General features: G+C 52.9%; 2 protein-coding genes across 5 annotated transcripts in view; one reads left to right on the top strand and one right to left on the bottom strand.

The window, feature by feature from the left end:
• CHLSN (cholesin) overlaps positions 1–25,689 on the top strand; it is a 123,225-nt gene that overhangs the window by 23,551 nt on the left and 73,985 nt on the right. The gene's annotated exons all lie outside the window — the stretch shown is intronic.
• GPER1 (G protein-coupled estrogen receptor 1) lies at positions 20,474–25,311 on the bottom strand. 2 transcript variants are annotated; one of them, XM_082713991.1, is made up of 2 exons: positions 25,025–25,311; positions 20,474–22,920 (listed from the first exon to the last, which is right to left on the bottom strand). In XM_082713991.1, exon 2 carries the CDS (start codon positions 22,439–22,441, stop codon positions 21,362–21,364), a length of 1,080 nt encoding a protein of 359 aa, XP_082570117.1. In that variant the 5' UTR covers positions 22,442–22,920; positions 25,025–25,311; the 3' UTR covers positions 20,474–21,361. The 2 variants fall into 2 exon arrangements, with proteins under 2 accessions (XP_082570117.1, XP_082570116.1); XM_082713990.1 differs by having other exon boundaries at positions 20,474–22,752.

Below are 25,689 nucleotides of genomic sequence, written 5' to 3'. Positions count from 1 at the left end.
TTATAATGTCTTGCTAGAGGGAAAAACAACCCTAGCTTGACAATAGCTAGTTCTCCAGGATCTTGGGAGGTCTCTTTAGCAGATGGGAATCCTTTCAGAGTCTTCCTCTTCACCTCCCACAGCTCGGTAGAATATAGTCAGTTGCCCCTCACAATCCCAGGCCAGCGGCAGCCCTTCCTGCCCACAGGTCCTGACCCTGTGTTTTCATAAAAACCACTTTTTTTGCACCTAAGATGTCTCAGGAACTCTTGGCCAGCAGCTCGAAACCCCAACATGTCTATAGCAGTTTTCACTGGTGAGGTGCGTTCCTTTTTGTCAGCTGCCTCCAGAGGCGTTTGGAGGGGAAGCGAAGAACGGCCGCGCGGGGCTTACAAGTACACGCCATTTCGGGCGAAGTCCTCCTACAGACCAGGTGCTGGGGTCTCCCCGCTGCTGTCCAAAAGTGGGTGGTAGCCAGCTTGCCTCGGGTGGGTTGGTCGTTTTTTCCAGTCTCCTGGCCGGACCGAGCTGTGTTGTTTGCCTGCCTGCGGTCCCTCAGCCCCATGAGATAGGCTGAGGTGTGGCCGCCACACTGTGGCGCTGGGGCATGAGTCATTCCCAGCAGTGTCTGGGGAGTGGGTGCGTGTGGTTTGGGTCCTGTCAGATGAAGGAGGGAAGGAAGGAAGCGGTTGCCTGGTAAACAGAAAGATGTCCTGGCTGGTGTCTGCCCCAGGTTATGTGTGGGGCCCTGAGATATCATCACACACAGACCCTGGAAGCCGGTCCCAGCTGAGGGTATGGTGGTGGGGAAAGGCTGTGACCCTCAGCCTCAGTCCAGGCTCTTGATGCCCACCCCCAGAACTGTGAGCGTCACTTAAACGTTTTCAGTTTTTGGGTGCCTGGGTGGCTCAGTTGGTTCGGCAACTGCCTTCAGCTCAAGTCATGATCCCAGAGTCCCGGGATCGAGTCCCACATCAGGCTCCCAGCTCTATGGGGAGTCTGCTTCTCCCTCTGATCTCTCCCCTCTCATGCTCTCTCTCATGATCTCTTTCTAATTAATTAATTAATTTTTAAAAAAGAAAATTATTATATAAATTAATATAATTTATATAATATATATTTCATATTATATATAAATATATATTTATTATATATTTACATTGTTATATATAATATAATATATATTATATAGATTGTATTGTATATTATATAGATTATATATAATCTATATAATCTAATATATAATATTTATATAATAATATAATAAATTATTTTTTTTTTAAAGAATATTTTCAGTTTTCATGCCTGGAGGCTACACTCTGTACTTGAGGGAAGCTGTGGGCCTGCACACTGACCTGGGAGTCAGGCGTCATGTGAGCTGTGACTGTTAGAATGAACTTGGAGTTAGTAGTCATGTGGGAGTGACCAGAGAAGGGCTCTGTGCCGTATGTGTAGGTTAGGCTCCCGAGGTGATGTGTAGGCCCACGGTTTTCAGCCCATGATGAAATTGGAAGTAATACATATGTGTGTGTGTGTGTGTAAACATGTAAACATCTATATTTATTGGTCTGGCTGATGGGTTGACAAGAGAAATACCTTCTTCTTCAAACACATAAACGTGCTTGAAGAAATGTGACATCAGAATTAATGTGACGTAACTAGGAGCAAGCAGGTATGCAAGAAATAAAGAAGCTCAAAGCCAGACTGGTGAGTGAAGCTGGAGTGGGTGGCCCCAAAGGTGTCGGAACTGGGCCTCCACTGTAAGGCTTGTTCTCGTGTACAGATGGTGCAGCTGAGCTCTTGACCCAACAACATGGCTGTGCTCGGCATGTACTTGTGTGCAGGTCGTGGAGCTGAGCTCCTACCCCAAATCCAAGAGCCACGTGTGCTTCACTCATGAATTAGAAAATCCTGTCCCTTGGGCAGACACAGCAGCAAGGCAGGGTGGGCGAAGAAAGAGTCTGTGGCACAGAATCGGAATCCCAGACCTACAGTGTGTGTCGGAACCAGACCCAAATCCATACCAACCCACAACATGGGAGCCCCAGGTCAAGAAAGTCACGGCGGGAGCACTTGAGTGGCTCAATTGGTTAAGCAGCTGCCTTTGGTTCAGGTCATGGTCCCAGGGTTCTGGGATTGAGCCCCAAATCAGGCTCTCTGCACAGCGGAGAGCCTGCTTCTCCCTCTCCCTCTGCCTGCTGCTTTGCCTACGTGTGCTCTCTCTCTGTGTCTCTGTCAAATAAATAAAATCTTAAAAAAAAAAAAAAGAAAAAAGGAAAGAAAGTCACAGGGACACATGTTCAGACCAGTAGGATTCACGGACCCTCCAGCAGGGACAAAGGCAAAACCACCCCACGGGGTCTTCCAAGGAAGATAGCTGTCCTCAAAAAGCACAGTCTACGGGAGGAGAGACCTGTCCTCAAAGTCAGCAGGTAAGGCAGGGGACAGGATTCACAAGAAGTATGAGGCAGAGGACCGGGGAGAGTTTAAATGGATTTAAAGCATTTGGGTAATAATGGGAGAGCCAGCATTCTGTCCTTCTTTCCCTCCAGCCTGAGAACAAATGGGAAGAGTTAAGGAATCAAATTGAAATTTGTAAAAGTGAAATTCGCATCCTGGAGTACCATGGTGGGCCAGGCTTGGCTAAGAGGTGCGCACATGCCCGGCAGACACACAGTGATGTGTCTCCAGGAAACCTGGGAGGGGAGGTCAGAGGGCGAGGAGGGCAGTATTTGAGGATAAACTGGCTAAGAAATTTGTGGCGTTGATAGTGGTGTGAGCGTCAAGGAGGGGCGCATCCAGTCCTGGACTCGAGCGGTATGCTGAATAAAGCAGCCGGGCAGCACCATGGGAGCGAGCAAGCCGCTGGAAAGGCGAGGCGGGTAGCCAGGGCAGGAATGGGCTCGCTGGGCCCCACCTCTGCTGGGCCGGGGTGTGGGGGCCTCAGGCCCGGACAGGCAGCCTTCCATGCACGAGTCCCAGCAGATGGGGACATGGGGTTGTGGCTGCCTAAAGCTGCAGTGGGAGATGGGTGTCACGGGGAGGACATAGCAGACGACGGCAGTGGTCTCCAGGAGTTTTCAGGCATCTCCAAGTTGTGAACCATTGGTTTTCTTTTAGTGGAAAACTTGGCTGGATGAAAAATAAGGAAAATCTTGATATCTTTGTTCCGTGAGACTCTGCAGTGCAGCCTGGGAATGACTGCGGATGCGCTCTAGTGGGCTGCCGAGCGGCAATGCTCGGGCAGGGCCGGGCGCACACAGGCCGCTGCACATCTGTGTTCTCACGGCCAGTGCGCACGCCACCTGCTGTCATTCTTGGCCACCAGTTTTCCCCACCTCCCTCCTCCTGCCCGTCCGTGGGGGTGGGGAGCATTCTCCCCGCTGCCCCCTGGAGGCTGGTGGCAGCGACCACCCCGCCCTGGGCCCTTGCCCTTTGCCCTTTGTGGGTGGGGTTTGGGAGCACTCTAGTCTGTCTCCCTGCGGACTCTGCACTGTGACTTGCTTCCTCTTCCCTGTTCATTTAACCCAGCTGTCCCTGGACACCACAGTGGCAGTGTGAAGGAGGAGCCTCTCCCTCCAGACCCCACAGCAGGGCACTTGTCTGGGAGTGAGGGGCTCAGTCGGGACCCCCTCCCCCCATGTAGGACTCTCCTCCACTTGTCACGGACACCATGGATCTGACCACTTCCACCCAGTCCCAGCCCCGTCACCTTCACCGAAAGGGGCCACCCCCTCCTTCTTCCTTCGTGGCCCTGGGAGCTCTCTCTGTCACACCCTGCCTGTGTGAGGGGTGGCTTCTCGCTGTAGGCAGCTCATGGCCGGAAGCCTGTGGTACCCTCCAGGCCTCCATGTACCTGTTCTCATGCCCTTTGGCCTCTCCTTCATCATCTGGTCACGTGTCCCCGAAGACAGATGGCATCTTTGCTCGCTCTTCACCCTGGCCCCCAGCACGCAGGAACACAGCAGGTGCTCACGTGTTTCTTGACTGGCTCATTGTGGGGTCTTTATTCTGGCTGTGGTCTGGATTGTGTGCGTGGATTGTCCATGACACCCAGGCACACCTTGGAGGAACGATGCACTTGCCTGTCTTTGCCGAGAGAGATTTTGGTAACATCCCCCGGGACCTGGGGGACCTGCCTCTGCGCGTGTGAGTAACCTGTCGTGTGTGCTGTGTGCCATGCCAGGGCTTGTGTCCCTCTGCAGCCTGTGGTAGCTGAGCTGACTGGGGTCCAGAACACAGAGGAATGAGAAAATCCTTGTTTCACATAGGTGCCCGTGGTGTGCAGCCTGGAAATGCTTTGTTCACTGGATAAGTAGCATCGAAACAGTGAACAAGGAAAGTTGACAAAGGAAGCCCCCACCCCAGTTCCACCCTCCTGACATCCAGTGTGTTCCCTTTTTTTTTTTTTTTTTAGATTTATTTATTTATTTGAGAGAGAGTGTGTGCACATGTGCATGTGCAGAGGGAGGGGCAGAGGGGAAGGAAGAGAGAATCTCAAGCTGACTCCTCGTTGAGCGCAGAGCCCAACATGGGACTTGGTCTCATGACCCTGAGATCCAGACCTGAGCTGAAACCAAGACTCAGGCAGGCACTATCCCCTACGGCGCCCCTAGTGTGTTCCATCTTTAAGTGTCCCTTCCATTCCCAAGGTACCGATCTCAGGCCGTGTCTCTCCCACACTTGAGCTCTTCCTGCACACTTGATTTATACATGACCGTTTTTCGTGCCATTCTTAACTCAATTTTTGGAAACAAAGCCTCCCACCCCACACTTTATAAAAATAAAACACACCCATGGTGAAAAATTCAGAAAACGTGGAGCAGTTGAGAGAGAAACATTCAGTATGTTACCATATTTATTTATAAGTGTTTTCAAAGACATGGTTGGCTTTCGGGGGCGGGGGTCGCATGTCGCTCTGTCACAGTTTGTGAGGTAAGAATCACAGCCTCACCCTTAAGTCATCCTTTTGCCATTTTGGAGACAACCTCACTCCACCGGGGCTGGATGGCTCTGTCCTGCTTTCCTTGAGCCCAGTGTTGTCACTCCCTTGTCCCAGACAGCCTTGGAAGCCGAAGGCTGGGTCTGTCCCCTCCTTGCCCAGGAAAGCAGGGCCAGTGAGAACTTGGTCTCTTGAATGAATCTCTCCTTCAGTGGCTTGTTTATTGTTTTGTTTTGTTTTGTTTTGTTTTGTTTTGTTTTGTTTGGGGGGGGGTTTCCTCTTGGCTTTAGAAGGCAGATTTCAGAGAGTCTATGTCTTGAAACTTTCCATCCTGCTGTACATCAGGAGTTTTAAAGCTTATGGGAGCTTCTGCCCCAAAGGTGCCAGGAGCTGACTTGTGACATGCCTGTCCTCCTTTCTGGCTGGACATGCCTGTGACCTCCAGGCTGTCCCCATTATCAGAACCAATTTTCTAATATTCGTTGGCACATATTTGTAAGCCAAGAGGCAGAAGCGGGGTGCTTCCTGCCTTGCCCCTTCTTCTGCTGAAATTATCTCCGCTTCCTGGCTGTTCAAAGGAAGCCACTAAATATATTGTTTCCAGTTGAGTGGATGCTACATTTACTTAAGGAAGCTTATTTCATTATAGCGTTCTCTAATGTTCATAAGGAAGATTAGTCACTGGCTAATCAGACAGTGTATGCAAGGCAGTTCTCCAGTTTTGGGTCTAAAATACCAGAATAGGCAGATTAGGCTGAATATTTGTTCAATCTTTTCAAAATTATTTTTGTAATGGTATGAAAAGATTTCCCAGGATGAAGTATTCACAGCTGGGAAAACAGTTGTTGCTTTGAAGATGGTTTTCCCAGGCACAGAGCTCACGTCTCCTGCTGTTAGGAGCATAAACAGTGTCTAGTTTAAACTTGCCATTCTTGTGGTCAGTTTTGATGGCATAGGGTGGCCTTTTTCCGGCAGAGCTGCATGGTCCTCTCTCAGGAATATACTTTTATGAACCTGGAGGAAACCATACTGCCGTTGGCAGATACATAAGGGAGTGCGATTGCAAAGGTGTGGCTATCTGACTTCGCAGGTACTTCTTGCTGATAGGTAATATCTTTTAAGGCTAAGAATCACAGTCGGGGTTGGGGACCTGGCTCACAGTGGCCAGGTCAGGTTGACCTGGATGATGCCATCCTTACCTCCTTGAAGCCTCCATTGGTCCCAGAGCCCCACACATTCTCCAGGACTGAGCATGGCTGCCACCTGAAGCCAAGCACGTCGGCCCACTGGGTCAGCCGGGTTGGGTACAGGATCGTGGTTCAGGGGCAGGACGGAGGTGTATGACTGCAGGACATTAGCAGGCTGGAATGAATCTCCAGGTGCTGCTACTGGGGATTCTGTAGTTGCTGCACCAGGCTCGGTGTGCAAAATGGGCTCAGTGACTGTTTTGGGAAGGAACCAGAAAGTAGGATCTAAGCATGAGGTTTACACACATGCATGGGGTATAGGCCAACTCTTTTAACACGGAGGCCCTGAGATGCAGTACCTTAAACCGGCAACATGTTTGTTTCACAGCCTGGGGCTGAGCGGCCCAGGCCTGGGTTGTCCAGGGACCTGTGTCCTGTTCATCTTACCTACCTGCCTCCCCCGGGGATGGTGTCCCTGCTGTGTGGTCAATGGCAGCTCACTGTGCTAGTGTTTCCGTTCTGGGGTGGGGGATAGATGGAGTGAGGGCCAGTGACTTCATCTTCAGGGAGATGACCGTGAAGCCTCAGGCGTGCCCTCTGCCTAGACCCTGCTGACCTCACCTTAGTCGTCCACTCCTTTCTGGCTGCGGCTGAGGCATTGACTGTCCTCTCCAACTGGGCAGCCAGGAACCTGGTCAAAACTTGGGGGCTCTATTCCCGAAAGCAGGAAGGGGAGTATGCTCACCAGGGGAGTCTCTCAAGGGTGTGATTGTCTCATTGTCAAGTTCACAGAGGAGGGCTATAGGCAACGGGATGAGGTGTGACCTGGGGCACCAGGCTTGTCTCTGATGACTGTCAAAGGGAGATCATGTGGGGATGGCACGCAGGGGGGCTGTGAGGGTACCAGAGGTGATAGATGGAAGGGTGACCGGTGCCTGCGGTCAGTGAGGCTGAAGAAGCGGTTGTTGCTCCTTTCTTGTGTGGTTCGTGTGAGGACATATATCCTCTGGGGAGGGTGGGATTCATGTTTGTGTGGGAGGCATAGGCACGATTTGAATAAATCTCTACATTTGCTGAGGGCACTTTTATGAATTGGTGTTCTGTTTATGTTGTTACTTAGAAAAGCTGGTAGATTCTAGGTTTTGTTTTTTTTTTTTAAGATTTTATATATATTTTTTGAAATAGAATGTGTGAGAGAGTGATCACTAGCAGGGGGGAGGGGCAGAGAGAGAAACAGACTATCTACTGAGCAGGGAGTCCAATGGAGGACTTGATCCCAGGACCCTGAGATTATGACCTGAGTTGAAGGGATGCTTAACCAACTGAGCCACCCCAAGCCGGAACCCCACAGAAGCTTCCTGCTCCTCCTACCCCCAGCCCAAGGCGGAGTGACCCCTCTGTGCTCCAGCATCACGTCTGAGAAGTCGGGCTGATCACAAACCTGGCTCGAGGGGGCAGTAAGAGAACCCAAGACCGTGCATGGCAAACATATAGCACGGCATTGGGCTGTGGAAAGCTGTCAGTACCTACCGCTGTGATTTGTTCTTTTAACCAAGTAATACATGAAAATGGGGTCTGGGTTTCTTATGTCTTGGATTTCATCCCAGGAGGTCAGACTTCATGAGCAGTTTGATCAGCAACGTCTGATGGTATGTCTGCGTTTGAAGAATTGAAACACAAGGGATGATGGGTGCGACTGCATGATGACAGCCTTCCCAGCCACGGGGATGGCATGGTGATCACATTTGTCTGTGTACTGACACGCTGTAATGAGCCCCGGTGGCTCCTGATGGCAGGATTTCTGTCCTTGCACATGTGGGGGGCAGACGGTGGTGCCTCACAGAGCGGCTTCTGCTTCTGGCTAATGGACCCTCGTGAAGTGCAGAGACTTGCTTGTGCGGCCCATCCTTGATGTAAATAGTGTTGAAGGAGGTTAGCAGAACGCCATTCCTAAGGACCAGACATGGGGGTCTCACGTGTTTCATATCGGCAGCTGCTTGCATGCCTGCCTCCCCCAGGGGCATGTGGTCTCTGCCACCCTTTTCAGGATGGAGTGGTCTCTCCACTGAGCTGGATCGCATGGGTGGCATGCTTCTAGAGGGCAGGCTGGGGGGATCCCAGTCAGCCAAGATGTGGGTGATGCACAGGGGAGTGTGTAGGAGCCTGAGAGTGTGTGTGTGTGTGTGCACACGCGTGTGTGAAGCTCCACTCTCAGAGTGCCCTAGCATCGTGCGGCCACATTCACTCCCAAGTTTGTGTCCTGCCCAGTCCCGGCAGAGCAGTGCGCCTGGCCCTGAGAGCCTGGGGCTGCGTCTTGCCATGTGGGGCCTGCCGGCGGTCAGTGTTCTTGAAGTTGCAGCTCATCCCCGGTCCAGGCGAAGAAGTGGTGTCGCCAGGCAGCTGAGCTGTGATGTGGGTGCTGGACGCACGGGCCGCCTGGCACCCCCACCCTTCTCTCTCAGTGGCACAGGTACCACTGGCATGTCTGAACAGGAATCATACATTTGTAACTTAGAGCGGATGGTGGAGATGTTCCTGCGCAGATAAATGGAGTTTCCCTATGATATGTATTTTGTAGGGAAGAAATTCTAAACTGTGGTATTTTCTGTCTTTCCTGCTGCCCTCACATCCTCTTGAAACAAACACCCTCAGCTCCCACATTGGCAGCTTATGCGAGTAAACCCTCTGAAAGTTAGAACTGTCCTGGGTTCACACAACCTCATGGAACTTTGGTTTTAAAAAGAAAACAGAACTTTTTTCAAGAAAAACAAACAAGGGGGATTGTACTTTCAGAACGCAGATCCGGAGTGCTCGCGTCCGAGCAGGGCGCTCACTTGACTAATAAGTGGCTTGTTGCTGAACCGGGAGCCGCACAGCCCTGCGGAGTCCGGGCACAGGATGAACTCCAGGGACTGGCCCTGGAGCCTGTCCGCCGGCAGGCAGCTAGGGAGAAGGATAATTTGCTTGTAGGAAATGCAGTCTTGGGGAACCTGGGTGGCTTTGTCGGTTCAGTATCCAACTCTTGATTTCGGCTCGGATCATAGCTTCAAGGTGTGGGATCGATGCCCCCTTGGGCTCAGAGCCCCCTTTGGATCCTCTCTCCCCGCCGCTCCTCTTCTCTAAAAATAAAATAAAATAAATAAACAGAAAATGTAGTCTTGTTTTTTTTCTCAGTTTTTGTATTTATTACTGGTGGGCTAAACTGTACTTAAGAGTTTTTAAGGCAAAATTGTGTATCTCTGGAGCTTAAGGGAAGCAAGAAGCCAGAAATGTTTCTAGGTGTCCGTGGGGGAATGAACTAATGTAAGCTTGATGGGGCGACTGGGGGCAGAGCAGCTCGGCCCTTGGGGGTCCCTGGGATTGCAGGGGGTGGGAGCAGAGCCGGGTCACCCCAAGGAGGGAGCCAGGAAACGCAGGGAAGCAGTAACTCAGGACAGGGAGGGAGGGAGGTGGCACAGACAAAGGTGGTGTGTTTCTGTCTCTTTTCCCGGCTCTCCCCGACCTGCCCTTCCCTCTCAACCCCCTGCGATCTTCCTTCTCAAGTTTGCCCTCTTAGGGGCCGCTTCTCTCCAGATGGTGTTTTGAGGTATGGAGGGGCTGCTGCTTATCTTTTTTACTGAAGCTTCTAGTTCTACGTCTCGTGTTACTAACGTCCTGTCTGATCTTAGCTTTACCTGACTTCAGCATTAGCAGTGTAGGGCGGGCTTGCACTGAAGAAGTGAGGCCATCTTAATCTGGGCAATGGCAGTGGCTATCAGTGCTAACTTCTCCTTTGAGTCTTTGGTTTTAAACCGAGCAGCGGCAGGTTTATTTATGGCTGCAGGTGGCCGGACTCCGTGGTGGACTCTTTCCCTCCTGTTCCACCTCCCCCTTCCCTTCTTCTTATGACAGATGCAGGTAGGGGAGTGCGTGCAGCCTAGAGGAAGCCACAGCCCACTCAGGAGATGGAAGGACACTGGTTCTTGGTCTCATCCCTGCCTTGTTTCTCTCCGGAGTTGTGCTGCTCCCCCGTTCATCCCATTACACAGTTCCGTTGTGCTTGTATTCCAGCTTTACGTGGATGCACTTGCATTTTGCGTGTCTTGTTTTGTTTTACTTTTTAAGCTAAACTTTATCTGTATGCACTGTGTGCAGTGGCATATGGCTCTGGAGTGCCCCTGCTTTGTGTGGTTTACCCATTATTCTGGTGGTGGTCATTTGACGTGTTTCCAGGTTTTGGCAATCATAAACAATGCTGCAATGAGTGCTTCCATATGTGTGTCCTGTCCCACATGTGCACACCTTTCTCTGGGGCTGTGTACCTAGTTGTAGAATTGCTGGGTCTTGGGATTAGGTGATCTTCATCGTCACTGGATAAACCCACGACATTGTTGTCTGTTGTTGTGTAAATAAATTACTGCGAAATGCAGTGGTTTAAAATAACGAGGTTTGTGTGGCTCTGGGTCTGGGTGGGGCTTAGCTGGGTCTAGGGGCTCAGTCTCTCAAACTGCTGCTGGGTGTGGCTGGGGTTGTGGTCTCACCCGAAGGTCCGACGGAGCGCCAGGGGTGGGGCTCTGTGTGCAGCCTATCTCCCTGGCTGTTGCAAGGATTCACCCTCACTGGCTGTTACATCGGGGGCCTTGCTTTCTTGCTGGCTGTTGGCCCGAGGCCGCCCTCAGTGCCTTGCCGTGTGGGCCTCTCCATGGGAAGTTCACCGTATGGCACCTGCTCTGTCACAGTGAGAGAGAAAGAGATCTTTTATAGCTGTTCTCAGAGGTGATTTCCCGTCACTTTTGCTGCAGTCTCTGGGCTAGAATCGTGTTGCAGGGTCCAACCCCCATACGAGGGTGTGGTTGTCGGGATGCGGGGACCCTTGGGACCATTGTAGAAACAGCCTGCCACACCCTCAGTGTCTTCTCAAAAGTACAGACCCAACAATGTTCCCATAGCAGTGGATGAGAGTTCACCATAGGCCTTTTGTATAGCACTTAGTCTCATCAGACTTTTAATAATATTGGGAGTTTGAGTAGCATCTCGTTCTGGGCTTTTACTATTTTGATGGTTATGTATTTAGAGATAAAGTTGACTTGGAATACCCAGCTTTGAAGCGTTTTGGTAAACGCAAGAACCTCTGTGCCAGAAGGCCTGGGCCTGGTGCCTGGCTGTCCATGGCCTGACCTCCTCCCGTGCTGGCCTCCTGAGTGACTGGGCTGTGGGTGTGGGTGCCACTGCTCTGATGTGTTGCCCCACACAGACCCCGCAGACCTCAAGCCTCTGCCCACTCAGTGTCCTGCTGGAACATCCAACAGTGGGCTCAGGTGTCACAGAGACTCCAGTGCTCCGTCTCTGTGGAGCTGTCTGCGAAGCCTTCCCTGGGGTGGGCTGTGAGAGCACCGGTGCCCCAGCTGCTCAGGCAGAATGCTTTGCTTGTAGTTGTTCTTTCTTATTGTTGTAAAACACACATAATGTGAAATGGAGCATCTTTACCACTTCTCAATGTCCAGCTTACGGGCACCGAACCCATCCACGCTGCTGTGCAGCTGTCCCCCCATCCAGCTCCAGATTGTTCCACCGCCCCCACGGAGACCCTGTCCCCGTGATGCCTGCTCCCCCAGCCCTGGCCCCGCCGTCCGCTCTCAGTGTCTCTGAGTCTGATGACTCCATGTCCTCGCACAAGGTGTCCCTGAGTGTGTGCTTTCATCTTCATGTTTGTCTCTTGATGCTGGCTGCTTCCCCCGCCCCCATCCAGTCCATCAGCGAGTCCAGTGACTTCGGAATATCCCGGAGCCTGGCCATTCCCTGACCCAGGTCCTCACCCTTCCCGGCCTCCTCCCCACCTCCCTCAAGGCTACTCTGAGCGCTGCTGTTGGTTAGTCATTTCCAGTGGGAGCCTCATTCAGCTTTGGGCCTGCTGTCTTCCACACTGAATAGATGGTCAGCATCCAGTTGAGGGAACTCTTCTACACCTCGCTTTCTCGAGTTTTTATCATGAATGGGTGTTGAATTTTGTCAGGTGCTTTTTCTGCATCAGTTTTTGCGCTCGTGTGATTTTTCCCTGTTAGCCCGTGGCCTACGGCACATGACACTGATGGATATGAGCGTTGAGCCAGCCTTGCATCCCTGTGATGAGCCCTCGGTGCTCCCGGTGGATAGTGGCCTTCATGTGCTGCTGAGTTCTGTTGCCAGGATTTTAAGGACTTCTGCATCTGGATTCGTGAGGGACATGGATCCGCAGGGTTTTGGCACCGTCTTTGTCTGATTTTGACTCAGGGTATTTGGTGTCAGTTCTCGTAATGCTTGGTAAGCGTCAGCAGTGAACTCTGGGCCTGGAGGCTTCTTTCTCAGGGGCTTTCACGTCGTGGCTTGGTTGTCCTTGGTGCCGTGGTGCTCCTGGAACGATCTGTTTCACAGGACTTGGAGATTATGGAAGTTTGTGCTTTGGGAACCTTCGCTCTACTTCCTGTTTCTTTTTATAGTTTCATGTTCCCTGCAGATAGTCTCAAGTTTGATGCTTGTTTCTCTAAGTGCGATAAGCAGTCGTTTTAGGCGTGGCACGGGGTCTTTGAGCATGGAGCCTGTCGAGCCTGTCTCAGCCTGTCTCTGCCCCACTCTTACTGCATCCCTAGCTGTCTTCCCGCACCTCCTGGTCCCCGCACCCCCAGAAATCTTTGCAGGTGTTTCTGTTGCCTGTGCTGGCTACGTTCTCCTGGAAGCCTGTGCCGGCTCCGCGGCATGTCTGGGGTGCAGCAGACGAGCGCCCCCAAGGTCTGCCCCCCGGCTGGCAGCCTGGTGCCACCACACCGCCGCAGCCGTTTCCTCTGCCCCCGGCACTCGGAGGGTGCTGCGACGGTCACACGCAGGTCGTCGGGTAGCCCTTCCAGCTCAGCCTTTTGCAGTCTCGGCTCACTGCAGGCCGTGTTGGGTGAAGGGCCCTCAGGACATCGCAGCTCCTCTCTCCTGGCTGCTGCGCTTTTCTAGAAACCCCCCTGCCAGGTATAGAAATGACGTATGTTACCTGACCGATCTGCATCTACTGTTGTCAGGGTTAGGTTGATGGGGTCACCTGGCAGATTTAGGTGTTGCTCTGGAACCTGGTCTTCGAGCCCAGGGCACAGGCTGCAGTCCCTCTGGGGCAGTTCTGTGCAGTGACTTCGAGGGCAAGAGCCTTCCACCTTTTCAGTCTTCAGCAGAACCGGGACCCTGCAGTGGCTTTGATTTTCTTCATTTGGCAGAATTTACATTTTTGAGTCCATGAAGGGAAATGCTGTGTTGTTTGCTGAAGACGGAGTGTCCTGGGCGGGGCTGTGTCTCCAACGAGCAACATGCCTTCCTTCCCTGCTGGCTTCAGGAGTTTGCTGTGACCCTCTTGGGAAAGACTGGTCTCCTGGGGTGGGTGTGGGTGGATGCTGAGGACTTACCTTTGCTCCAGGTGACCACTCAGAGCCACACTGAGGCACTGAGAGCTTCCGCTGGGGTCTTCCTTCCTCTGTGTAGCACTTCCTGCAGAGCCCTGTTATTGGTGCTGTGGGGTCTCGTACAGCCCCTTCCTCTGGGGGCTCAGGTCCCAGGAGAAGCGGGGCCAGGAGGCAAAGGGTGGGCGAGCACGTTAGGAGCTGTCCAGGCAGGGTCAGGAGGAAGGAAGAAGGCATAGGAACTTGTAAGGGACCTCTTGTCAGTAGATGTCCGCATTCAGCAGAACCAGTGCCCCTGGGAGAGACTGGGGGACCTGGCCGCTTCTGATACTAGCTGGCATCTTTCCAGCACTCCCTACAGCTGATTGCTTGTGATAAGTGTTAGGTTGATTCCATCCTGCGATAAAGGCCTAGAATTACAGTCGGATTTGATGCACTTTTGTTTCGTGTTCCTTTGGCTTTTAGAACCCTTGTTCCCAGACAGAACCCCCACCCACTGGACAATGGCAAAAACCAGATTAACTCAGAGCTGCCAGCGCTTTTCTGCGGACTCAGAACTGGGTGTGGAGGCGAGGCCTGGGCCAGTGCGCATGCTGGTGGGCCTGTGTGGTGAGCACGCAGGCTCCGGACACAGGCCCCGGACAGTTGATTGGGGAGGGCGGGAGCCATGGATGGAGCCGCGCCAGGCCTCGTGTTCCTGGGAGCGGGTACCCCATCTGTCCCTGCTTGGGAGGGCCCCCCTGCGGCTGTCCCGCTGTCTTAGACAGGGCCAGCTCACTTACCTTGGAGTCTTCTCTCTTTGGCAAGGGCTTGCTGACTGATGGTGGCTGCACAGTCCTGGAGGTTGTCCTGTGGGTGGATGGGGGCATGGGTTGGGCACTTGGGAGGGAGTGAGGGAGGGGCAGGCTGGGACCTGGTGGGCATTGTACCCACAACACCGCTTCCTTCCTCCCTCCCTCCTTCCAGTTTCTGGTGATTGCTGGGCTGGCTGACCCTCACCCTCCAGGAGCCAGGAAGGTGGAGTGCCCACCCACCCCGTCCACAGCCAGGCTGGGCCTCAGGGATGGGCTCTGGAAAGGCGCGCTGCTGATGAGTCGTGAGAAGAGGCATAGGCCTCTCTTCCTGGCGCAAGCAGTGAGCTCGGGTGCAGAGATGGGCCTTGGTGCCCAGATACCTCCCCTGACCTGAGAGGAGAGACGGGAACATGATGGGTGTGATGCACCTTGAGCATCTGCAAGCCCAGGAGGGCCTCTGTCCCAGACAGAATGTGCGTGGTGGAGGTGGAGGTAAGAAGAGGTCTGGTAAGGAAGCCTCTTTTTGCTGGGGTCCTGAGCGTCTGGCCCGGTGAAGCTGCCCCAGCTCAGTAGGCAGCAGAGAGATGGAGAGATGGCTGTTGACCTGCTTCCTTTCTGAGCGGGGGGCTGGAGAGTCAGCTCCAGAGGCTAGTGCCCTTGGGCTGCTGGCCCTGCCTGACCCCCCGACCTCTTCTCTCAGCCCTTAGTAAGTTCAGCTTTACTTCCTTTTTTTTTTTTTTTAAGGTGACTTATTTATTTATTTGAGAAAGAGAGAGAGAGAAAGAGCACAAGCAGGGGGAGTGGCAGAGGGAGAGGCAGACACCCTGCTGAATAGGGAGACCAAGGTGGGCTCCATCCCAGGACCCTGGGATCATGACCTGAACTAAAGGCGGACGCTTAACCGACTGAGCCCCCAGACATCCCTTCAGCTTTACTTCTTACTCAAGTTCTTTTGGTCTGGTTCTGATTTGTCGGCATATCAGAAGACACCCAAATGCTCAGTTTCCCACCGTGGAAAAGAAAATAAAGCCTGAAATCTGGGGCAGTCTGCAGGAGAGAAGGGGCTGGTTACGAGAAGGCAGCTTCGGGACCCAGGGTGGCTCCGCCCGTCCGTTGGCAGGTGCTGCCGTTGCCCGGCCAGAGGGCAGCAGGAGCACTGGCGGACGGGGAGGATGGTGGGGAGGACGGCGGGAGCGCCAGCAGACGGGGAGGGCACCGAGCAGGGCAGAACCGCTGTGGCAACACATGGCCTAGGCGGGGTGGTGGCTTCGTTTTTAAACAGCAGCTTTTTTTGAGATATAATTTACATAACATAAATTCACCTTTTTAAAGTGTGTACTTAGTGGTTTTTAGGGTATTCACAGAGTTATTTGACTGTTACTACAATCTAATTTCAGAATATTTTCTTCGCCCCTAAGAGAAACCTGGTCCCTGGTAGCATCCCTTCCCATTTCCCCAGCCCCAGCGCCCACCATGTGCTCCATAGCTGCAGATGCTCCTGCTGAATAGAGTCACAGACCACATGGCCCTACACGTCTGGCTGCCTTCTCTGAGACTCAAGGCTCCAGGGTTTGTCCATACCACAGCAGGTGTCCGTGGTTCATTCCCTTACGTGGCCAAGTAGGATCCGATTGTGTGGCCAGACCACATCAGCTGTTGGTGGACCTTTGAGCTGTCAGCCATTGCGAATGGTGCTGCTGTGAATATTGACGTACAAACTTTTGTTTGAACACCCGTTTCAATTCTTTTGGGACCACACCCAGGCCTGGAATGGACATTCCACACGTTTTCTCCTGTTTGCTTTGACATTTGTATGCATGCTTCTCCTCAGGCTGCATCTTTCTGTGGAGATCCCCCAGCCATGAATACTGAAGGGTATGTTTTCTTAGAAAAAGGGCATTTTCTTGTGTGCCTGGGACAGTTCTCAGCACCAAGCGATTCCTGCTGTCTCTTGGCCCCATAGCAGTAGCTGTGCAGCATTTCCTTCTAGCAGAGCATCCTGCTGAGGTCCCACGCTGCACTGACTTGCTTTATGTCTCTACCTGTCCTTAACTTGGGACACTCCCTCTTCCTTTGTCTCTTTGACATGACATTTTGAATCATTACCCTATTCCCATTTTGGATTTTCTTTTCTTTTTTTTTTTTTTTTTTTTAAGATTTTATTTATTTATTTGACAGAGAGAGAGAGATCACACATAGGCAGAGAGGCAGGCAGAGAGAGGGGGGAGTAGGCTCCCCACCGAGCAGAGAGCCCGATGCGGGACTCGATCCCAGGACCCTGAGATCATGACCTGAGCTGAAGACAGAGGCTTCAACCCACTGAGCCACCCAGGCGCCCCCCATTTTGGATTTTCTGATACTTCCTCCTGACTAGGTTGAGGTCACGATCCCAGGTAGGACATGGTGACATTGTGGCCCATTTAGGTCCCACATCTGAACTGCCCGTCTCCTTGTGGGACCTTGTTGGCTCTCCGTGAAGGGCCCTCCTAACTCCCTGCTATGTGGTGCCTCTCTCTCCCATGGGAAAGCAGCCAGAGGCAGGGGGAACATGAGGCCTCTACAGATGTCCTGCTCCTGTCACATTTCCTGGGTTTAGCCTTCATTAGGGATTCTCACCCGTCTCAAGCTTCGCTGGGACCCCTGCAGTGGCTTCCCCCATCACCAGCCTGTGGGAACCCTCTACTCTCAGGGTGCAAGGCTCACTTACCCACTGCTGTGTATGACTGTATTGTGTTTATTTCAGTATTCATTTCACTTACATTATGTTTACTTGTATTCATTACTGGAATGGGTGCATGGATTCTTATCTTTCAGTAGTCTATAATTGTGTTGATGTTCAAAGTGCCCTGGATTTGGCTAGTGAGATCCCTTCAGGTAGGTCCCTGTGTCCTTTTGATGTGACTGTGTCATTCTTTTGAAGCTTTCCTTTCTTCCGGAGGAACACCATGTGCCATGCTCACCTTGTACTCCCGCCCTGCCTGAATCAGCCATTTATCTGAGGAGGCTGGTTTCTTCTCTGGGGGACAGCCTGGGCACCGCTGGGCCCGCAGCCGCTCAGGCCCTTCCTGCCCCTTGAGCAGCTGGAACTAGGGAACATATGATCACGCGTGTGTACACCACACACACATGCCTGTGCCATGCACATATATGGCCCCTGTGCTGTCCTGCACATATGCTTAGTTTAGAGATCTTGGGGTTCACTGGACACCGCCGGTTCCATCCACCCTCGGGCCCTCACCTGCCCTTCTCCCTTCCACGTTGCATCTCCCACCATCCACTTGAGAAAACTCTGGGTTCACTGACGAACATTCTCTGTTCAGAATGCACGTAACGGTTTCGGGACTGCTTCACCGTAGCACCTTGAAAGACGCAGGGGGACATCCCAGTGAGGCTGTCATGACCTGAATGCCTCCACCCCTCCCAGGAGGGCATAGGGTCTGGACAGTGTCACCCCCGTAATCAAGAGTTAATTATTATGCACAAAGAAAATTCAGAAGTCCTGTTCAGTGCTAGCGCCAGTGGGTTTTGTGTGCTTACAGCTCTGTACTTTTGAGCTCTTGGTAGGGTCACAGAGCATCAGTGCCTGGGAGGGCCCGGTTACCAAGAAGCAGCAAGGTAACTGAACACCCTGATTTGATCTTGTGGCGTTCCTGACAAAGGAATTAAATCAGCCTCTGCTCTCAGACAAATGCTTCTGAGGATGGCCTCCACTGGAATGGGCCAGGCAGCCCGAGCACACAGGCTCCCTTGTCTCTGACACAGGGTCTGGGGTCCTGAGCTCAGAAAAGACTCCAGCAGCTGCCGGTCCAGCCTCGGGCTCAGTAAGCATTCCTTTCTGTTGCGTCAGGACCTCTACCTTGCACTTACCCTTCTAGCGACTGTCCAGTGGACCCTTGGGGAAGTTGTGTTGCCGGTTTACACATCAGGAGATGGGCTTCAAGAGGTTAGAGGTAGGAGCTGTGTCCAGCCCTGTTGGACCTATGCCCCGGGCAAGCACCGGGCAAGCATGGCCTGGTGCAGAGCCCCTTCAGGAGCAGGGCCTGCCTTTTCCAGCTCTCCACCACGGGGAGGGCAGCCCATGTGGAGGCCAGCTGGGGGTAGCACGGCCCTGTCCTCTGGGGCTTTGGTCAGACATAGTTCCTGCCGAGACACCTTTGAAGGAGCTCTCCATTCTGCTCCTTCCTGCCAAGAGCATCCTGTGTGGTGTACCTTTGGGAAAGGATCAAGCCTGTGACCCTGATAGACCTCTTGATCCCTGAGTGCTGTAGAGGAAGGGATGTGGGTTTTGGAGAGGTGGGCTGTGGGTCTTGGCTATATCATTACCATTCAAGCTTTCAGGCAGTTCCAGACTCTGAGTAATGGGGACAGTGTGTGCCTCATGGGGTTGTTGGAAGGGTCAGAGAGCAGGCCTGATGCCCTAGTGGTGCCCTCTGTCTCCCCTCTCACCCCCCGACTCCATTCTCCAGAGCTACACATGGGTCTCCAGGCTCTGTGAAGTCTTCGCGCCCTCCCCACCACTGCTGCTCCTGCTGGGAACGGTGTGCGTGTTTGATAGATCCCTGCACGGAGTCACATGCTTGAAGCTGGGGAGCAGGTCTGTGTGTCCGCTCTGCAGCTTGGAGTTGTTAGCACTGAGGTCAAAGGGGGGAATTGGCAAGGAGCAGGGTTTGCAGGCTGGGTCCCGGGCATGCCATCTGCTCTGACTGGGCCCTGGGCTGGGGCAGAGCCCATCCTGAGAAGCTGTTCCACGGGGGGCTCAGAGGATGTATGAGGGAAGGCGTGTTAGAACCTCTTCCGGCTTTTATAGGACGAGGTGCATCAACGCGGTGTCTGTACCCCACGTAGATTCACGACTTTTGGAGGTTCTGGAGAGGCAGAGGGTGGAGGGAAGACTCGTCCTTAGAAGTTGCTCCCCTCACCTTGGCTGCAGGGTGGGTTTCCTGTGACAATGCAGCGGGAGAGCTCATGTGGCCACCCTGTAGTGATGTCCCCCACACCAGAGCCGCTGGTGTGTGGGAACTGTCCTCAGCGGTTGGGTGGTTTTCCGGGCCTACAACGGGGATGTTTATTTAGAAAGTGAGTCTGAAGTGGGACTTGGGTGCTAGAGATGGCATTTCTGCAAGGTCACAGTTGGGCAATGCAAATATTCACTTGGGACAGACACCCTCTTTCTTAGAGATTTGCACCTATAAAAACCACTGAAACTTCAAATGGCCCATTTCCCTGTCACCCTATCACCTAAACATTGTCTCGCCTTCCCCACAGGAAGCCCTGCCAGTGTGAACATCCTTGAGGACCCATCTTTTGGGGAGATGGGCCCCCTGAATGGAGTGGCAGGAGGGATGGGGCTCATGTTTTTCCTGCCCCAGCCCACATTGGAGGCAAGGGCTCCCCACTCTCAGTCCACATCGGAGGCCAGGGGTCCCCAAACTCAGTCCCTACTGGAGGCCAGGGCTCCCACTCTCAGCCCATAGTGGAGACCAGGGCTCCCACTCTCAGCTCACAGTGGAGACCAGGGCTCCCACTCAGCCCACAGTGGAGACCGGGGTCCCCAGTCTCAGTCCACATTGGAGGCCAGGGGTCCCCACTCAGCTCACATTGAAGGCCAGGGCTCCCCACTTTCAGCCCACATTGAAGTCCAGGGCTCCCCAGTTTAGCCCACATTGGAGGCCAGGGGTCCCCACACTCAGTCCACAGTGGAGGTCAGGGGTTCCCACCCTCAGTCCATGTTGGAGGCTGGGGTCCCCAGTCTCAAACCGTAAGGAGGCCAGAGGTCCCTAACCCCAGCCCACATCAGAAGGCCAGACCCCCGGCTCCTGTGCATTGGAGGACAGAAGCCCCCTCTGCCTCCCCAGCTGCCTTGTGAGCACTCTGAGCTACTGCAGGCACCGTGCCTGATGCTCATAGCACAGAGCCTTCCAGAAGAGCCAGGGCACGTGGTGCACTCCCAGGAATGTTTGCTCTGACACCCGGAGCTTGTGCAGCTGAGCATTAAATGCCCTGGAGATGCCAGGTGCGTGTGGGTGATGGGGTGTAGATGTTTGCCCTGGGAGGGAGTGCTGGCTGGGTCGTGAGCCTGGTGACACCAGGGACGGGGGTGCCCTTGTGAGGAAAGACTGGTTTTGCTGCTGAGGCTCAAGGACTGCCCCACCCATCCCGAACAACTCAGAGAATTGAGAATCAGGATGTGGCTATGTTTTATTGAGAAGAGCTGGACGTTCCTAGCAGTCACTAGTTTTTTTTTTGTACATTTTAGGGAGAGCTGTTTACATTGCCATCATCGTTGCCCCACTGTTGTTCTCAGAGGCCAACTTGGTCCCATGCATGCTGGCTCCCCAGCCCGTAACCCCATGGTCTCCTTCCCTGATGGTATAGGTGCAGAGATGCCCAGGAACAGACAGCAGAGTGCCGGCGACTCAGACAGCAGCGGGGCTTCTGGTTGCAGAAGTGCTCCGGATTGTGTGTCCGCTGTCTGCAGGGCCACCCTGAGGGGGTGTGTGTGTGTGTGTGACGAAGAAGAAGCACTTCTCCCTTCCTCTCTGACTCGAGGGCACTTGTTAGTATATGCCCAGTAAACCGTAAGCCACAGACGAGGCGGATGGTCCACAGTTTCCAGTTCAGGTCTGCTGAGTGTGTTCTGTCTGCAGCATTCATTTTTCCCGAGGATGACAGATTTATAGGAGATGGACCTTGAAACTAGGTCTCTCCTCCAAAATGTCCCCTTTGTTTTGCTTGCACTGGCCAACATGAGAAACGTCGTTTGCTGTGGGAGACAGTGTGTGCAGAGTGGACCGCAAGTTCACGCTGGTCCCCATCCCTACGCCAGCTCTCGCCAGTCACTTGCCCTGCAGCCGTGAGTGTGGGCGGGGAGCCCCAGTGCTGTGTACTCGGTCCAAGGTCAAGGTGGCTTGCAGTGAGGGCTCTTCAGAGCCCAGATGTGCCCACAGCTGGGGCACGGGTGGGCCAGCCTGTTCTGACTGGGCTCAGAGCGCAGTGTGGCCCAGCTGTTCCTCCCACCTTGCCCTGGGGGTGAACCAGCGTGGGATCCCTGTGGGTACAGAAGTGCCTCTACACGGCACTGCTGAACCTCACGTCCGACTGCTCTGTGCTGTCCGGAAGGACCGCCTTCAGGGCAGCGTGGCAGAAGCGGTTCAGAGCTGACATGTTGGTTTTCTGCTCAATGTACATTCTCAGTTTGTCCCGAAAAGTCTCCCCCAGAAAGCTATAGATGAGGGGGTTCAGGCAGCTGTTGGAGAACGCTGCCAGGTTGACAATGTGGCCTGTTAGCGGGTAGGCGTGGCGGAAAGACTGCGTGCAGGGAGCGGCTCCCGGTGGGCTGCGCTGCAGGAGGTGGACGCTGATGAAGACGTTCTCCGGCAGCCAGCAGATGAAGAACACAAGGACCACCGCGAAGATCATGCGCAGGGCTTTCTGCCGCCTGGGGCGCAGGCCTCGGTGCTTGTGAGCCTTGACGAGCACGCGGACAATGAGTGAGTAGCACAGGCCGATGATGGCGAAGGGGATGATGAACCCCAAGGTCACCTCCAGCCACTGGATCTCTTTGACGTCTGCGAAGCAGAAGCAGACCTCCTCCGTGTGCTGCAGGTGCACCGCGGTGAAGGGCACCAATGTGGCTGAAACAGATGCCATCCAGATGAGGCCGCAGCTGAGCCGGGCGTGGTGCTTTGTGCGGAATAGGCTGGACCTCATGGCCTTGGCCAGAGCAATGTACCGGTCAAAGCTCATCCACGTGAGGAAGAAGACGCTGCTGTACATGTTGATCTGCAGGAAGAGTGACATGAAGGTACACAGCACGGCAATGTCATAGTACTGCTCGTCCAGGTTGAACACCTCGATGAGGGAGTCAGCCACCAGGATGAGGTCAGCCGCTGCTAGGTTGATGAAGTACAAGTCCGGGATCGTCATCTTCTCCCGGAAGCTGATGTTCACCACCAGTATTAGGATGTTCCCCACAAAGCCAATGGGGAAGAGGAAGATGGTGTACAGGCAGGACAGGAAAAGCCCAATCACATACTGCTGATGCTCAGAGAGCTCGCCCGTCTGGTTAGCCAGGACAGTGCCGGTGAGTGCATGGGACAGGTTAAGCTCCAGGGGGGTGCTGTTGGAGGCACCTGGGTGCATCTCCATGCCAGGGAGCGGCACTGGGGAGGTCACGTCCGTGTCCCCAGAGGCGCACCTTTCAAGGTTTGCTGTGTGGCTACCAGAAATCCGACTTAAACGAAAGCTCCATCTCTAGAAAGAAAGGTGACGCTCTTTGAAGTGAGCCAGATGCCTGTAAGAATGGAAGTCATCTCAGGCACCACTGCAAGCAGCGTGGGTCCGTTTTGCAGAAAGCTGAGCAATCGGAGAAGGTGGTCCATGGCCACACAGCGGGCGGCGCCCTGGCTTGCTGTCAGCTGCCGTGATCCACGTGCGGCGTGGCGCCACTACCTGTGCACCTGAGAGAAGCAGATGGAAGAGGAGTCAGGCTTTGGTTCAAGTCTTTAAGGCTCCTTGGCGAAGACAGTCTCTGTGGCCAATGGCCATGGGGACGGCAGGCACGTGAGTGTGCAGGGAAGGCCAGGACTTGAGGTCCTTAGCGTCTTGGAGAGGTGGTTGTCACTGAGCTGAGGGAAAAGAATTAAGTGTAGAAAATGCCCCACATTCTGTCCCCAGGGCTCCCTGCCGCTCAGTCTGACCGGAGCCTGGACTGTGAGTCATCCTAACGCACAGTGGACGCCTATTTTTTAAAATAGTTGAATAGCTGGCTTATGAAGTAACATGGAGGTTGGGTATGGAAATCTCAGGAAAAGTACTGTTTGCCAGCAGAGGAAATAAAATTTATTTCAGCAGCTGTTAGAAAGAGAGCTGAGATGGGAAGGGAAAAACCCAGCTTCTCTGAAGATAGTGGGCCCAGAATGCTGTGTGGAAACTGCTTAAGCAGAATCTCTTACAGTAAAATAGATAAAAGAAAACTGTTTGTTTGTTTGTTTGTTTGTTTGCTAATCTAAGCTACTGCTTTCATGATATGAAATGAAAGAGAAAACATAATAAAAATGGTACTGGGGCACCTGGGTGGCTCAGGTTAAAGGCTTTAGGTTAAAGCCTCTGCCTTCAGCTCGGGTCATGATCCCAGGGTCCTGGGATCGAACCCCATATCAGGCTCTCTGTTGGGCAGGGAGCCTGCTTCCCTTCCTCTCTCTGCTTCTCTTTGCCTACTTGTGATCTCTCTCTCTGTGTCAAATAAATAAAATCTTAACAACAACAACAAAAAAAGGTACTTGCTTTAGTAGATATTTACCCAGTGTTTTCATAAATTATAAAATCTAATATATTTTTGTAATGTTTGTAACCTAGAAGCTGGGTACAAAAGAAAAAAACAAAATCCTAAGCAAAGCTCTTTAGACCTTTGCCGCCGACAGGTCTAGCCTTCACCACAACCTGGCTTGTCTGTGATCTCAATAGACAAGTCAGCCAGGGTTCGCTGGGCAGCTGGGGAGGGGTGCCCTTGCATTGAGGGGGTGGGTGGGGGCCTGCTGCCAATGACGAGAAGCCCCAAGGAAGCCGGCCTGGCACGTTAAAATGGACTTGAATTGTTTTCTGTTGAGAGTTCTTGTTTTACCCTGTGAGATCATTAGGACTCATTTCTGAAGTGTTGCCAAACCAGACTAGACATTTATTGAACCACTGCTTGAAAATACTGCTTTAAAAAGGCGGGGAGGGGCGGCGCAGAAAAACGTAAGTCGCAGCCTTGGGGTCAGTAATGATTTAAAAAGTATTCAGTTAGCTTTGCTTAGCTGGGGTTGATAAGTTTATTACTTATTTTGCATTTTTTACTCATCTTTAGTAGATAATACCAATTTGAACCATATAAATGTCATCGTGCCCAGATACTATCTGTAACGTTAAAAGCCTCTGTTTTTAATTTCTTTGTAAAAAGTGCTCCAAGTGCTTGTTTTGCTCTCTCAATGTGGAAACTCGGGGCTGTTTTTGATGCTTCCAGAGGAAGGCTTGAAGGTGAAGGCGCTCACGGCGCACACTCGTCCTCCTCAGTGCTTGTCAAGATAGGCTGTGTGGAAAGAGTTGGAAAGCGAGTCCGCCACCGCCTTCCCATGTACACGAGTCTTTTGATCCTTGGCAAATACCGTTACTTTCATAGTAGCCTAGAACATACTCAGAAAGTAGCATGGGTTTCCTACCTCCACAGCACCCTCCTGAGAGTTGACCATGAATTTTTAAGGATGAGCATGAAATAGTTTCGTATCATTTTGTTTCACGTTTCCACTGCTTGTCTAGTTCTAGAAAACTAAAGCCACATTTGTCAAATCTACTGGGTATGTGTCTTTGTGAAGCAATACTAATCCGCCCAGATGTGTGGCTTGGGCGAGTATTTTCATTGAGTGAGACATGATGCTGTAGACAGAGCCGTCTGACTGTCCTAACGTGAGACAGCCCCTGGCTTGAAAGAAATACGACAGAATACTGCTTATTATTTTCGGCATGCACTATAGAAAGAACCTTTGTGCTTAGCCTCCCTGGCTATAGTCACGCTGAGATTGTTAGAGCCCCATCTGGGTCCTTAGTGGAGGAGAAGGGCTATAGCCTCAGTGGCCCTCTCACCAGAGGGTGGCCTGCTGCACCTTACATGAGACCACTGAGCCAGGTCTGCCCAGTGGTCCCGTGGTGGCACCGACCCTAGCTCAGAACCAGGAACCCAGGACGGAGACTCACCTGCACCGCAGCCACTTTGGAGCAGACCCTTCCCCCGTCCCTCGGAGGGCTTGTCAGCCAGCCTCAGTGACTGTGCTCAGGGCTGGCTGGAGGCACAGCGGCAGCTCTCGCTCGGGCAGTGGGGATTCTGGACTTGCTTCTACCCATCGAAGGGTGCCAGAGCGGTGGTCCTGGGATGGGAAGCCTGGTGCACGAGGCTGACCCGCCAGAATGCCCATCATCGCTCCGTCATCGCGCCGGACACCGGGACACCCGGGCACTGCAGGCTTTATAGGCTTCCCAGGGCCGCCCATTGTGCTCAGCACCGCTGGACGGCCTCCGAGAAGGCCAGCATTAACCATTTTTTTGCTGGCCTTTTTTCTCCCACACTGTGGCGATGAGCTCAGTCCCACTACACATTTTTATGGATGTTTCCAGACTTACCTGCTTTTCTTCACCCACTGATAAAATTTTTTTAAAGTGTGAAAACATTGTAAGTAGGTCTTGTGTACCTTTCAGATGACCCATCGTCATTTGCTGGAACTAAAATGGTATTGCTTGTTTTTAAAACGAGGCACTAGATTTCCTAAGCCGAGAAAGGATTGTACTAATTATATTTGGAGAATCGAACCTAGAACTTTCAAAAAATCATTTCCAGAAAGAAATTTAAACCCAGGAGATAACAG

Source organism: Mustela nivalis (assembly GCF_964662115.1).
Source record: "Mustela nivalis genome assembly, chromosome: 19".
NCBI lineage: Eukaryota > Metazoa > Chordata > Mammalia > Carnivora > Mustelidae > Mustela > Mustela nivalis.
This window is presented reverse-complemented; position numbering and strand designations above follow the sequence as displayed.